The sequence below is a fragment of the Erinaceus europaeus genome, chromosome X (genome assembly GCF_950295315.1).
Source record: "Erinaceus europaeus chromosome X, mEriEur2.1, whole genome shotgun sequence".
NCBI classification, from domain to species: domain Eukaryota; kingdom Metazoa; phylum Chordata; class Mammalia; order Eulipotyphla; family Erinaceidae; genus Erinaceus; species Erinaceus europaeus.
This window is the reverse complement of record NC_080185.1, coordinates 127,393,010-127,408,872: the sequence shown is the minus strand read 5'-3', so window position 1 is coordinate 127,408,872 and position 15,863 is coordinate 127,393,010. Positions and strand designations below refer to the sequence as shown.

Sequence of the window (15,863 nt, the reverse complement as noted above, 5' to 3'; positions counted from 1 at the left end):
CCAGCAGCCAGGGCTCAGCAGGGCTCTGGGGTCTATATCTGTCATCTTTTTGTAACCTTTCACTGTTGCTCACTGAAAAATATTTTTTTTAAAAACGAAGAGGTTAGGTGATCTACTTCCTGCCCTGCCTATGATGTGTCCAGAGCCTCCCACAAAAACAAATAAAATAATAAAATAAAATAAAAACTCTCTCCTTTGCTCCTTCGCTTTTAAAATCAAAAGGAGGGAGCAGGTGGTGACACACCTGGCTAAGTGCACCTGTTCCCAGGCACAAGGGGCTGGGTTCAATATAGTTGTTGTTGTTGTTGATGTTGTCATTGTTGGATAGGACAGAGAGAAATGGAGAGAGGAAGGGAAGACAGAGAGAGGGAGAGAAAGACAGACACCTGCTTCACCTGCTTCACCGCCTGGGAAGCGACTCCCCTGCAATTGGGGAGCCGGGGGCTCGAACCAGGATCCTTACGCCGGTCCTTGTGCTTTGCACCATGTGAAGTTAACCCGCTGCCCTACCAACCAACTCCCTATTCTTTTTTATCCTACCCATCATATTCTGTTATATTCTATTATATTCTGGTCCATTTTATTCCATTCCATTCTAGCCTATTCTATTCTATTTCATTATAGCATATGCTATTCTATTCTTTTTTTTTTTTTTTAAAAACTTATTTATAAGAAAGAAGAGAGAGAGAAAGAACCAGACATCACTCTGGTACATGTGCTGCCAGGGATTGAACTCAGGGCTTCATGCTTGAGAGTCCGACGGTTTATCACTGCGCCTCCTCCCGGACCACTTCTATTCTTTCTATTCATTCTATTTCGTTGTATTCTATTCCATTCTATAATATTCTATTCTCTAATACTGGGCACTATTCTCTCATTATATATTTTATTATCATCTATGCTTTTTTATTTTGTATTTTTGCCTCCAGGGTTATTGCTGGGGCTCAGTGCCTGCACCATGAATCCACTGCTCCTGGAGGCCATTTTCCCCCCTTTTGTTGCCCTTGTTGTAGCTTTGTTGTGGTTGTTATTGTTATTGTTGATGACGTTCGTTGTTGGATAGGACAGAGAGAAATAGAGAGAGGAGGGGAAGACAGAGAGGGGGAGAGAAAGACAGACACCTGCAGACCTGCTTCACCGCCTGTGAAGCGACCCCCCTGCAGGTGGGGGCCAGGGGCTCGAACCTGGGTCCTTGTGCCTGGGAACAGGTGCCCTCAGCTGGTTCCTTAGTGAGGGTTGGAGAGGGTCCATCCTTGGAGAAGGCTTGAACCACCATGACATTTATCCACCCTGATGGTGACCAGCAGCCCCCCCGACCATCTCTGCACATACTGTCATGTGGAACATGGAGTCCTGAGTGATTAAATCGCATCTTTCTTGTTTGGGGCACTCTGTTAACTGGACTGCCTGCAAAGTCTCTGTTCTGCGTTGCAGAAACGCCTCTTGGTTCCTTTTCCCCCGGCCTCCCCATGTTGACCGAAATCGTAGGCCAGAAGTGAGTGTCTGTCTGCTTGTCTGTGGCCTTTCCTCGCCTGATCAGTCTCCTTTTGTCTTTTGTTTTTTATTCTGTTTTTTTTTGAAACCAGTAATAATCCTCTGGGTTCACTCACTTAAAAAAAAAAGTTGGGAGTCGGGCGGTGGCGCAGTGGGCTAAGCGCACGTGGTGCAAAGCGCAAGGACCGGCGTAAGAATTCTGGTTCAAGCCCCCAGCTCCCCACCTGCAGGGGAGTCGCTTCCCAGGCGGTGAAGCAGGTCTGCAGGTGTCTGTCTTTCTCTCCCCCTCTCTCCATTTCTCTCTGTCCTAACAATGATGACATCAATAACAACAACAATAATAACTACTACAACAATAAAAAAAAACACCAAAAGCAGCAAAAGGGAAAATAAATAAATAGATTTTAAAAAAAGGTATTGCCTGAGACGTGTTTCCCTTTGAATATTTATTTGGCTTTTAAATTGAATAGGACAGAGAGAGACTGAGAGGGAAAGGAGAGGGTGTGGGGGAAAGAGGCAGACAGACCCCTGCAGCCCTGCTCCACCACGCGTGAAGCTTCCCCCCTGCAGGTGGGGACCAGGGGCTTGAACCTGGATTCTTGCGCACTGTAATGTGTATGTGATTAACCACGTCCACCACTGCCTGGCCCCTCCACTCTGTTTCTTTTTCTTCCCCTTCTCCTTCTCCTTCACCTTCTCCTTCTCCTTCTCCTTCTCCTTCTCCTTCTCCTTCTCCTTCTCCTTCACCTTCTCCTTCTCCTTCACCTTCTCCTTCTCCTTCTCCTTCTCCTTCTCCTTCTCCTTCACCTTCTCCTTCTCCTTCTCCTCCTCCTCCACCTTCTCCTTCTCCTTCTCCTTCTCCTCCTCCTCCTCCTCCTCCTTCACCTTCTCCTTCTCCTTCTCCTTCTCCTTCTCCTTCACCTTCTCCTTCTCCTTCTCCTTCTCCTTCACCTTCTCCTTCTCCTTCTCCTTCTCCTTCACCTTCTCCTTCTCCTTCACCTTCTCCTTCTCCTTCTCCTTCTCCTTCACCTTCTCCTTCTCCTTCACCTTCTCCTTCACCTTCTCCTTCTCCTTCACCTTCTCCTTCTCCTTCTCCTTCTCCTTCACCTTCTCCTTCTCCTTCTCCTCCTCCTCCACCTTCTCCTTCTCCTTCTCCTTCTCCTTCTCCTCCTCCTCCTCCTTCACCTTCTCCTTCTCCTTCTCCTTCTCCTTCACCTTCTCCTTCTCCTTCTCCTTCACCTTCACCTTCACCTTCTCTTTCTCCTTCTCCTTCTTTCTCCTTCTCCTTCTCCTTCTCCTGCACCTTCTTCACCTTCTCCTTCTCCTTCTCCTTCACCTTCTCCTTCTCCTTCACCTTCTCCTTCTCCTTCTCCTTCTCCTTCACCTTCTCCTTCTCCTTCTCCTCCTCCTCCACCTTCTCCTTCTCCTTCTCCTTCTCCTTCTCCTCCTCCTCCTCCTTCACCTTCTCCTTCTCCTTCTCCTTCTCCTTCTCCTTCACCTTCTCCTTCTCCTTCTCCTTCTCCTTCACCTTCACCTTCACCTTCTCTTTCTCCTTCTCCTTCTTTCTCCTTCTCCTTCTCCTTCTCCTGCACCTTCTTCACCTTCTCCTTCTCCTTCACCTTCTCCTTCTCCTTCACCTTCTCCTTCTCCTTCTCCTTCTCCTTCACCTTCTCCTTCTCCTTCTCCTCCTCCTCCACCTTCTCCTTCTCCTTCTCCTTCTCCTTCTCCTCCTCCTCCTCCTTCACCTTCTCCTTCTCCTTCTCCTTCTCCTTCTCCTTCACCTTCTCCTTCTCCTTCTCCTTCTCCTTCACCTTCACCTTCACCTTCTCTTTCTCCTTCTCCTTCTTTCTCCTTCTCCTTCTCCTTCTCCTGCACCTTCTTCACCTTCTCCTTCTCCTTCTCCTTCACCTTCTCCTTCTCCTTCTCCTTCACCTTCTCCTTCTCCTTCTCCTTCTCCTTCTCCTTCTCCTTCTCCTTCACCTTCTCCTTCTCCTTCTCCTTCACCTTCTCCTTCTCCTTCTCCTTCTCCTTCTCCTTCACCATCTCCTTCTCCTTCTCCTTCACCTTCTCCTTCTCCTTCTCCTTCTCCTTCTCCTTCACCTTCACCTTCTCCTTCTTCTCCTTCTCCTTCACCTTCACCTTCTCCTTCTCCTTCTCCTTCTCCTTCACCTTCTCCTTCTCCTTCTCCATCTCCTTCTCCTCCTCCTCCTCCTCCTCCTCCTCCTCCTCCTCCTCCTCCTTCACCTTCTCCTTCTCCTTCTTCTCCTTCTCCTTCTTCTTTTTCTTCTCCTTCTCCTTCTTCTTTTTCTCCTTCTCCTCCTCCTCTTCCTCCTCCTCCTCCTCCTTCTTCTTCTTCTTCTTCTCCCTTCTCCTCCTCCTCTTCTCCTCCTCCTCCTCCTTCTTCGTGATTTACTAATGATGAACAAGATTGTCAGATGGCAGGGGTACAATCCCACCCAGTTCCCACCCCCAGAGTCCCCTGTCCCATCCCCTCCATTGAAACCTTCCCTGTTGTTTATTCCTCTGGGAGCCTGGACCCAAATTCTTTCTGGGGAGCAGAAGGTGGGAGTTGTGGCTTCTGTCACTGCTTCTCCGCTGGACATGGGTGTTGGCGGGTGGATCCACACCCCCAGCCTGTTTCTATGTTTTCCTAGTGGGGCAGGTCTCCAGAAAGCAAAGGATTCCTTCACATAAAATAAGTCTGTTCCTCTTTTCAAGGGCCTAAATAGGCATATCTGTTTCCTTGCTTAGCAGAGAGAACAAGAAATTCGATTTGTTTCTACTCCTCATTGTCTCTGTCTCTGTGCCGAGAATCTGGGAGCCTTTCCAAAGTGAAGTGGAAAAGCATTGTATTGAGATAAATAAATTAAAAAATCCTTGAACTCTAGGGAGAGGCAGCTGGCTCAAGGTAAACAGAATTAGCTCTCATGAACTGGAGTTCTGTCTCTTGCTAATAAGAAATCTGAAGAGGGAGGCAGGGAAAGAGGAAAAAAATTTTAAAAGGAGGTTGGAAGGATACATCTATTTGTGTGTATTTCATGTATGATTTTTTTTTTTGCTTTCAGTTCTTTTTATATCTTGTGCAAACGCAGAGTTGATGAAATCACAGGTACTTACGAAGGTCTCTGTTCTGATAGATGTAAAAATAATTGTCTCTGTGGAAAATAGAGGCATGACTGCTCCCAGGCTCTCCCCAGAGACCTTGGGAGAAGTCAACACTCTTTACAAATAAACAGACGTGCCGTGAGCTAGTCTGGAATTGTTTGCTCATCTTCCCAAAGGGTTTTGGACAAGAAACTCAAGAATGTGTGATTTCAAAGGAGTATGAAAGAAATGCAAGTAACAATAAAAGACAAAAAAAAAATCTTATCTTGGAGAATCATTAAGCCATCCATGTACTCATCTCCCTGATCTTTCATTTACCCGTCTACTCATCCATTCAATCACTTATTCATCTATCTACCATGTACTCAACTATTGAATCACTCATTTATCCACCTATCCAGCCATCCATCTACCCATCTGTCCAGTCATTCATCTGTCTGTCCATCATCTGTCTACCCACTCATCCAATCATTCATTCATCCATATATCTATCCATTGATTCACTCATCCATCGAACTGCCAAGTACTCACCTGTCTTATCATTTATCCATTTAAGTAAACAAAATATGTAAAATAATAACATTTAAATACAACAAATATGAATATTTAAACAAATAGAATACCTAAAATAGTAAACAAAATATTTGATGTTATATTTAATAAAGAAATTAAATGTTTAAAACTAATAATGATATATTTAAATAACATGTTATATTTAACAAAAAATTAAATATTTAAAAGTATAATAAAATATTAAATAATATAACAAGAATATATAATAAATATAAGTGATATAATATAAATATAAAACTATTATAATATTTAATCAATAGGAATGATTTTTAAAATTAAAATAAATAAAATATTCAATAAACATAAATATTTGAATAAATACCTAAACAAAATATTTAAAATAAATAACTCTTAAAACATATAAGTAATATATATATATTATGTTTAATATGTAGATTAAATTTTTTAAGTAATAAAATATTTAAATAAATTGAAGAAGTGATATGTTTAAAAATAATAGTCATTTGAATGATAGAATCTACTATTGTATACGCCTAATAATTACATTGCATATATAATTGGATTTCTTTCATGGAAGCATAGATGCTTTTTTCCTGTATCTGACTTTTTATTTTAAATATATATATAAATATTTATGTGTGTGTATAAAAAGTGGTCTGGATGTGATTTCATGGAGGAAACATTACGCTTTATTTTTCTGGGAATCAGGAGAATCCCAGCTATGTTCGAACTGCACCTTCAAGTGATGTGACGTTTTCTTCCCTCCTCCATGCCAGGCACCGTCCACAGAAAAGCCTGTGTCTGTCTGTCTTTCCGTCCTGGATTTGAAAGTGAGACTCCGTAAAGGGCCAAAGGGTGCTGGGCTCACCCCCCAGCTTGATCAAAAGTCCCAGCTCGGACTCAGAGCCAGACAGGCTTATCTGCACACCCCCCCCCCAAAAAAAAATCATTCTTTTGTTTTTGTCTTATTTTTTTCCCATTTCCTCATTTAAAAAAATGTATTTATAAAAAGGAAACACTGACAAAACCATAGGATAAGAGGGGTACAACTCCACACAGTTCCCACCGCCAGATCTCCGTATCCTGTCCCCTCCCCTGATAGCTTTGCTGTTCTTAATGATCTGCAGAGAGACCGGGGAAAGGAGGCATGGAGAGAAAATAACGAGACATGAACAGCTGAGCAGGACGGTAGCACACCTGTCCCCTCTCAAATTTCTGTGTCTCCAATGAAAAATAAGACATTTTTAGGTCTATTTATTTTCCCTTTTGTTGCCCTTGTTTTTTATTGTTGTTGTAGTAGTTATTCTTGTTGTTGTTATTGATGTCGTCGTTGTTGGATAGGACAGAGAGGAATGGAGAGAGGAGGGGAAGACAGAGAGGGAGAGAGAAAGACAGACACCTGCAGACCTGCTTCACCGCCTGGGAAGCGACTCCCCTGCAGGTGGGGAGCCGGGGGCTCAAACGGGGATCCTTCCTCCGGTCCTTGCGCTTTGCACCAAAATAAATTATTTTTTAAAGGAAAATAAGAGGAGTGGGGGTAAAATCTATTATTAAAGTGTAGATTCACAGAATGGTGACATCCTATATGTGCAAGACCCTTGTGACTTTTTCCCCATTATTCTTATTCTTATTCTTATTAGTGATTCAGAGTGAGTTACAAGGTGGGAAAAAGACCAAGGCGCGCGCGCGCGCACGCACACACACACACACACACACACACACACACACACACACACACACACACGGGAGCCTCTGTTCTGTTATTTCCCGGATCCTCAAAGACCATCCCGGCTTTGGGGCCTCCCATTCGGGTAAAAAAAAACTCATCTGGGCTGTCCCACTAGGGACAGACAGACACAGGCTGGGGGTGTGGGTCCACCTGCCAACACCCATGTCCAGCGGAGAAGCAATGACAGAAGCCACAACTCCCACCTGCTGCTCCCCAGAAAGAATTTGGGTCCAGGCTCCCAGAGGGGGAGACATGTCAGGGGAAGATGCCCAGAGGGCTCTGAACCCCAACTCTATCAGGACCCAGAGAGAGAGAAGAGGGAAAAAGGAGGGACACTCGGAAGGAGTCACAGGTGGAAGTGTGGCTTAGACAGGAAGAGAAGGCAGGACCAGGGGGAAAAATGGGCAAAGATAATAAGAATATCGATAGTTGTAGAAATAATCGTCAGCCCATGTCTGTGAGCTTGGGAGAACCACTGCAGTTTCCAATGGAGGGAACAGGGACACGGGACTCTGGGGGTGGGAACGGGGTGGGATTAGAGCCCTGGGATCTTGTCATTTTGTCAATCAATATTAAATCAATAATACAAAAATGAATTTATATTTATGACAAAAATAAAATATATAGATTAATATAAAAGTTAACTCATAAATGCAAAAATTAAATTAAAATATCTAGGGAGATATAGTTATAGATAGATACAAAGATAGATAGATAGATAGATAGATAGATAGATAGATAGATAGATGATAGAAAGACAGTTACAGGGAGTCGGGTGGTAGCACAGCGGGTTAACCGCACGTGGCGCAAAGCACAAGGACCGGCGTGAGGATCCCAGTTCAAGCCCCCGGCTCCCCACCTGCAAGGGCATCGCTTCACAGGCGGTGAAGCAGGTCTGCAGGTGTCTGTCTTTCTCTCTCCCTCTGACTTCCCCATCTCTCTCCATTTCTCTCTGTCCTATCCAACAACAACGACATCAATAATAACTACAACAATAAAACAGCAAGGACAACAAAAGGGAATAAAGAAATAAAAAAAAAATGGGAAAAGAACAGCTTGACCATCAGCTGAGGCTGATATTCAGGTGTGAGAAGCCTGGAGGGAGAGAGGGGGAGAGAGAGACAGAGAGACAGAGAGAGAGAGACAGAGAGAGAGAAACCCGTGATTCTCTGTGGGTAAGGTGAGAATGCCTGTTTCTCTTGTTTCAAACTCAGTCTTTTCTTGGGCCCCCGAACACTTTGCAGACACTGTGCTTTGAAGGAATCGACCTTTCTGTTTTTTTCTGGTCCGAGATCTGGGTCACGGCACCAGACCCAAGGTATCAAACTGACTCCTGACGCTCCCGCCTTGGGGCTGGTCATCTTTTGTGTCAGGGTCTGTCTACGCGGCCCCCAGCCCCTCGGGGAATGAAAAATACCAGCTTGACGGAGAGTTGCTTTTGATTCTCAGCAAATGTCCCATTACAACAGCAGATGCAAAATCCAGACACAGAATGCCTTCTCCGTTAAGAACGCCCCCTGACCTATTTTATTGCAACTGATGTTATCTGCCGTCAGGGAACTGCGGTTCAGTGCCGTAACATTCCGTTCTTCCCAGGGGCCTGTTTTTTTTCTTTTACTTATTTACTGGTTCCTTTAAATATACATATGTACAGATATTATTATTATTATTATTATTATTAATTATGGCTAAGACACCAAAGGCAGCACCATGACCAGCCAGAGCTCAACAGGGCTCTGGCATAATAATAATAATTATGCAAAATACTCTCCTGCCTGAGGCTCTAAGGCCCCGGGTTCCATCCCCAGCACCACCATCAGCCAGAGTTCAGCAGGGCTCTGGGTAAATAATAATAATAATAATAATAATAATGGTTCTGCAAACAGACTCTCCTGCCTGAGGCTCTAAGACCCCAGGTTCCATCCCCAGCACCACCAGCAGCCAGAGTTCAGCAGGGCTCTGGGGAAAATAATAACAATAATAATAATTACTAGTAGTGGTAGCATTTTCAATAAAAATAATATCATCATCATTATTATTATTATTCTGCAAAAGACGTTCCTGCCTGAGGCTCTGAGACTCCAGGTTCCAGCCCCAGCACCACCATCAGCCAGAGTTCAGTGGGGTTCTGGGAAAATAATAATAATAATAATTGTTCTGCAAAACACTCTCCTGAGGCTCTTAGATCCCAGGTTCAAGCCTTAGCACCACCATCAGCCAGAGCTCAGCAGGGCACTGGTTAAAATAAATAAATATATATATATATGATAGATATGTATGATATATTTTATTTATTTTTGCATAGATATATTGGCATAGATATATTTCTTTTGCAAAGAAATTGAGAGGGGAGTGGAAGACAGAGAGAGACCCCTGCAGCCCTGCTTCACCACTCCTGAAGCTTCCCCCCTGCAGGTGGGGACCAGGGGCTTGAACCCAGGTCCTTGTGCCTGGGAACAGGTGCCCTCAGCCAAGTGAGCCCCCACCTGGCCCCTTCTATCCTATTCTAGACTGTTCACCTGATTCTATTGCAATCTAGCAGATTCAATTCTATTCTTCCATTTTCTTAGAAATTAGAGATTGCCCAGTTCACTCCCATCTACCTCATGGAGATAAGACATCTTCCATTTAAGCTGTTTGTTTTGTCTTCTGTGCTTCAGACACAAAGTCACGAAAATAACAGACTCCCTTCCAAACTACCCCAGTGAACTGGGACGAGAGAGGTCCAAGACACGCCTGGGTTCAGTAATTCTGACTGCCAGCTAATAGCAGTTAAGCCTTCCTGGGACTTTTCAACAAAGACTCTAATGGACTCTGGTCCAAAACGCCGGGTTTCCAATCCACTGATTTCCAATGGCTTTTGATAATCGGCTGCTGTTTTTGGGTTTCTCCTTACAATGACAGAGCTGAGTCAGGCTTTTCCACCTCTGCCCTTGTTCTGCAAGATGGCCGCCAGCTCACCTGCTGAACCAGGTGTGTCCGGTCCTCTCGGCTCTGAGTTTTTTGCTGAGTTTTTTTTTTTTGTAATTAGTGATTTTATAATGATGAACAAGATTGTAAGATCACAGGAGGTCTAATTCTACCCTGTTCCTACACCCAGAGTCCTAAGTCCCCATCCCCTCCATTGGAAATTGCAGTGGTTCTCCCAAGCTCACAGACATGGGCTGACTATTTATTTTATATTTATTTTCCCTTTTGTTGCCCTTTTTTATTATTTATTTATTCTCTTTTGTTTCCCTGTTGTTGTCTGTCTTCGTTGTTGGATAGGACAGAGAGAAATGGAGAGAGGAGGGGAAGACAGAGAGAGGGAGAGAAAGACAGACACCTGCAGACCTGCTTCACCGCCTGTGAAGCGACGCCCCTGCAGGTGGGGAGCCGGGGGCTCGAACTGGGATCCTTACGCCGGTCCTTGCACTTTGTGACATGTGCGCTTAACCCGCTGCGCTACCGCCCGACTCCCATGGACTGACTGTTATTTCTACAGATATCGATAATATTTGCCCATTTTTCCCCCTGGTCCTCCTTTTTCTTCCTGTCTAAGTCACACCTCCACCTGTGACTCCTTCTGACTGTCCTTCCTTTTTCCCTCTTCTCTCTCTGCGGGTCCTGATGGAGTTGGAGTTCACAGACCCTCTGGGCATCTTCCCCTGACATGTCTCCCCCTCTGGGAGCCTGGACCCAAATTCTTTCTGGGGAGCAGAAGGTGGGAGTTGTGGCTTGTGTCATTGCTTCTCCGCTGGACATGGGTGTTGGCAGGTGGACCCACACCCCCAGCCTGTGTCTGTCTGTCCCTAGTGGGGCAGGGCTCTGGGGAGGGGAGGCTCCAGGACACACGGGTGAGGGCGTCTGCCCAGGGGGGTCAGGATGGCGTCACGGCAGCATCTGCAGCTTGGCGCCTATTTTTCGGGCCAGCCACTAATGATCAGGGCCTTGATTCAGGGGTGGTGTGCTGTACTTCACGCTCACTTCCCTATTTTCAAGAGGCAATTCTTGTTTTATGGCCAGTGTCCTATTTCACAGACAAGGAATTCCTTTCCCGCACGGTGTCCTCTCTCACGGGTCGTGCTTTCTCTCATGGGGCTGCCTTGTCTCACGGACAGGATGTCAAACCTTGGCACTTGGTCAGTGTCTCGCGGGCCACAATCTTCTGTCCTGGGGAATGTCATCTTTCACGGCCGCCGTGGTCGTTAGTTTTCACGCACAGTCTTGGGTCTGCAGGGGACGGCCTGCCTGCGTTCCTCCACGCGGCCCGTTACCCGGCCACCGTTCTGTTTGGAGAGAAGCGCCCTGTTCTGTAGAACCTGCCAGATGTTTCGTTCTTAGCTTTGTGTCATGGCCACTGGCTTATTGATTTTCTTCTCTGGGGCCAGTTTTGTCTTTTCTGGGCCGTGTCTTAATTTCGCTGTGTCTTCCATCACGGCAACAAATAGATTTGATCCCTTTGTTTGTTTATGTATTAGAAGATTATAGCGTTTGGGGTCAGGAAGAGGCACATTACAGTGTGAAAGGACCCGGGTTCAAGCCCCTGGTCACCACTGGCAGGAGGGAAGCTTCACGAGTGGTGAAGCAGGGCTGCAGGGGTCTCTGTGTCCCCCTTCCTCTCAGTCTCTGTAAGATGATAAATCAATAATTTTTTTTAAAAAAAAGTAACAGAGTTCCCTGTCCCATCCCCTCCATTGGAAGCTTCCCTGTTCTTTATCCCTCTGGGAGCCTGGACCCAAATTCTTTCTGGGGAGCAGCAGGTGGGAGTTGTGGCTTCTGTCATTGCTTCTCCGCCTGACATGGGTGTTGACAGGTGGACCCACACCCCCAGCCTGTGTCTGTCTGTCCCTAGTGGGGCAGGGCTGTTGGGAGGGGAGGCTCCAGGACACACGGGTGAGGGCGTCTGCCCAGGGAGGTCAGGTTGGCGTCACGGCAGCATCTGCAACTTGGCGTCTGAAAAGCATCAAGATATAAAGCAGGAAGAGTCGGGCGGTAGCGCAGGTGGCGCAAAGCGCAACGAGTGAAAGGATCCCGGTTCGAGCCCCCGGCTCCCCACCTGCAGGGGAGTCGCTTCCCAGGCGGTGAAGCAGGTCTGCAGGTGTCTGTCTTTCTCTCCCCCTCTCTGTCTTCCCCTCCTCTCTCCGTTTCTCTCTGTCCTATCCAACGACGACAACAGCTATAACAACTACAACAACAATAAAAACAAGGGCAACAAAAGGAAATAAGTAAATAAAATTAAAAAAAAAAAAAGGGAGTCGCATATGGCACAAAGCACAAGTAACTCCTCTCTCAATTTATTTCTATCCTACCCAATAAAATGGGGTGTGGGGAATGGCCTCCAAGAGCAGTGGATTTGGGAGTCCGGTGGTGGCGCAGTGGGTTAAGTGCAGATGGCGCAAAGTGCAAGGACTGCCGTATGGATCCCAGTTCGAGCCCCCGACTCTCCACCTGCAGGGGAGTCACTTCACAGGCGGTGAAGCAGGTCTGCAGGTGTCTGTCTTTCTCTCCCCCTCTCTGTCTTCCCTTCCTCTCTCCGTTTCTCTCTGTCCTATCCAACAACAACGACATCAAAAATAACAACAACAGTAACTACAGCAACAAAAGGGAATAAATAATTTTTTTTTAAATGCAGTGGATTCATAGTGGCAGCACTGAGCTCCAGAGATAACCCTGGAGGCAAAAAATAAATAAAATCGTGCTTGTCTTTGAACACTAGAATGAGTGGAGGGGAGAGAGAGAGAGAGAGAGGGATGGAGAAAGAACAGAGCAGTACTCTGGTCCTCGTGACAAAGGGCCAGGGCCCAACTTCTGCCTCCCCAGGCAGAGGACACAGACCTGTTAGGCCTCTGGTGTCATGCTGTTTCTGAGGGACTTTCCCGTCTCCCTGACAAGGTGGCCCTCTGCCCCTCTTCGCCCCCGTCTGCCGGTTCCCTCTGTGGGGGGGGTATAACTCAGGGCAGACCATCTTTTCCTCAAGTGGCGGCCCTCCACAGAGCCCCATTCAGCCCCGGCTCCGTGTGTCCACCTGTCCGTCCCAGCCCGGTGTGCAGACACAGTGCGGGCGGGGGTACAGAGAAGTGGGGGCCACGTGTATTTCTGCCAGCCCGGCCATGATCGCGCTCAGCGGGTGAACAGACAGACACAAAGACACAGACCCCACGAGCGAGGTAAATACAGTTATACACACAGCTGAACCAGAAAGGAGCCCCCACCGCCCTCCAGCAGCAGCTCTGGTGTCAGGATTTGCAGCGCTGGAGAATAATCCAGAACGGGGACAGGGTTGGGGGAGCATGGTGGGTTAAGTGCATGAGGCGCAAAGCACAAGGACCGGTGTAAGGATCCCGGTTCGAGCCCCCGGCTCTCCGCCTGCAGGGGAGTCGCTTCACAGGCGGTGAAGCAGGTCTGCAGGTGTCTGTCTTTCTTTCCCCCTCTCTGTCTTCCCCTCCTCTCTCCATTTCTCTCTGTCCTATCCAACAACGAACAACATCAACAATGGCAATAATAATAACCACAACGAGGCTACAACAACAAGGGCAACAAAAGGGGAAAAAATGGCCTCCAGGAGCGGTGGATTCATGGTGCAGGCACCGGGCCCAGCAATAACCCCGGAGGGGAAAAAAAAATTTTTTAAATAAAATAAAATAAAAAGAAATTATATAAAAAAAAGAATTTTGTACACCGATATTAAATCACTAAAAATAAATAACGTTACCATGCACAAGGATCTAGGTTCAAGCCCCCGGTCCCCACCTGCAAGGGGAAAGCTTTGCAAGTGGTGAAGCAGGGTTGCAGGTGTCTCTCTCTGTCTCTCTGCCTATGCCCTCTCAATTTCTACATTTCTATCCAATAAATGAATAAATATATAAAATGTTCTTTTTGTTGTTTTTTAAAAATATTTATTCCCTTTTTTGTTGGCCCTCGCAGTTTTGTTGTTGTTGTTGTTATTGATGGATAGGACAGAGAGAAATGGAGAGAGGAGGGGAAGACAGAGAGGGGGAGAGAAAGACAGACACCTGCAGACCTGCTTCACCGCCTGTGAAGCGACTCCCCTGCGGGTGGGGAGCCGGGGGCTCGAACCGGGATCCTTATGCCGGTGCTCATGAGCTCAGGTCGGCTGCAGGTGTCACTGTCTGTGTATGTCTCTCTCTATGTCCCCTGCCCTTCTTAATTTCTCTCTGTCTCTAGCAAATAATAAAAATAAATTCATGAAAATATAACAAAATCAATAAGATAAAAAATAATAAAAAAAAATAAATAAATAAAAAAATAAAAAAAAAAATTACACCCTTGTGTTTGCAACTGGATATCACTGTTCCCCCCCCCCCAATAAAATGATTTGGGAGAAAAGAAAAAAAAATAATAATAATAAAAAGGAAAAGCAATTACAGTAATGAAACCTAAGATGGGCCCTATTTGAAAGCTATTTTGTCCAAGTTAAAATCAAATGAAAAAGAAATCCAGGCTATTTCTCACAATCCTAAAATTTATTTTCAGGTGATTTGAAAGACTTTTTTTTTTCCAGGTATCTGTATTCATTCCAGTGAGTGAAACACAGAGCAGAACATAATTAATTTTCAACCCTCAGGCAACAACTCCCGTGTTGTCAAGCACTAGGCTCTGTTCACACCTCCTTTTTTTTTTTTGTTTTCTGTTTTATTCTATTAAAAATCTGGTCCGTGAAAATGTATTTTCCTTAGAGTGAAATACCCACCAGGCTATGTTCACTCATTAGTAAAATGTGTCACCGTTAATGACTTGTGTTTACGGTATAGCAAGAAGGCTGATTGCGTGAGCCAGCTCTTGAAATTGGCCTGCTTGTAACATGAGACTCCCTCCATCCATGTCATAGGAACGTTGATTACGATCGCGGCAAACCCTGCCATGTGTTCTCATTCCTCCGTGGTGGCAGGGGATGAACCAAGGTCCAAACACAGATTCACGGAGCCGAGTTCTCCAGCCTGGAGTTTTCCCCCATATTCTTTGAAATAGGAATTAGAAAGGGGAGGGAGGGAGGGAGGGAGAGAGAGAGAGGGAAAGAGAGAGAAAATGAATACGAGAGGAGAAATAAGAAGTGGAGGAGGAGGAGGAAGGAGAGGAAAAAGTGAAAGAAGAGGAAGAGGAAAAAGAAACATGAAGAAAAAGAAGTGAATGACTGAGAGGAGAGACCCCACAGCCCTGCCCACCCTCCATGGGCTCCCTGGGTGCTGTGCAGGGTGCTGAGAGAGGAGAGACCCCACAGCCCTGCCCACCCTCCATGGGCTCCCTGGGTGCTGTGCCTGGTGCTGAGAGAGGAGACTCCCCACAGCCCTGCCCACCCTCCATGGGCTCCCTGGGTGCTGTGCCTGGTGCTGAGAGAGGAGAGACCCACAGCCCTGCCCACCCTCCATGGGCTCCCTGGGTGCTGTGCAGGGTGCTGAGAGAGGAGAGACCCCACAGCCCTGCCCACCCTCCATGGGCTCCCTGGGTGCTGTGCAGGGTGCCGAGAGAGGAGAGACCCCACAGCTCTGCCCACCCTCCATGGGCTCCCTGGGTGCTGTGCAGGGTGCTGAGAGAGGAGACACCCCACAGCCCTGCCCACCCTCCATGGGCTCCCTGGGTGCTGTGCCTGGTGCTGAGAGAGGAGAGACCCCACAGCCCTGCCCACCCTCCATGGGCTCCCTGGGTGCTGTGCCTGGTGCTGAGAGAGGAGAGACCCCACAGCCCTGCCCACCCTCCATGGGGCTCCCTGGGTGCTGTGCCTGGTGCTGAGAGAGGAGAGACCCACAGCCCTGCCCACCCTCCATGGGCTCCCTGGGTGCTGTGCCTGGTGCTGAGAGAGGAGAGACCCCACAGCCCTGCCCACCCTCCATGGGCTCCCTGGGTGCTGTGCCTGGTGCTGAGAGAGGAGAGACCCCACAGCCCTGCCCACCCTCCATGTGCTCCCTGGGTGCTGTGCCTGGTGCTGAGAGAGGAGAGACCCACAGCCCTGCCCACCCTCCATGGGCTCCCTGGGTGCTGTGCCTGGTGCTGAGAGAGGAGA

General features: G+C 47.1%; 1 protein-coding gene across 2 annotated transcripts in view; it reads left to right on the top strand.

Annotated features, from left to right (window-relative positions):
* Window positions 1-15,863, top strand: part of STS (steroid sulfatase) — a 114,643-nt gene that overhangs the window by 63,616 nt on the left and 35,164 nt on the right. Inside the window, exon 10 of one of the 2 annotated variants that reach the window (XM_060183104.1) lies at window positions 5,910-6,044. The exons of the other annotated variant lie outside the window; for it this stretch is intronic. Within the exon in view, the coding sequence (XP_060039087.1) occupies window positions 5,910-5,977 (68 nt within the window). The 3' untranslated portion in view covers window positions 5,978-6,044. Of the gene's footprint in view, window positions 1-5,909; window positions 6,045-15,863 lie in introns of those variants that run through there. 2 annotated transcript variants of the gene reach the window in all.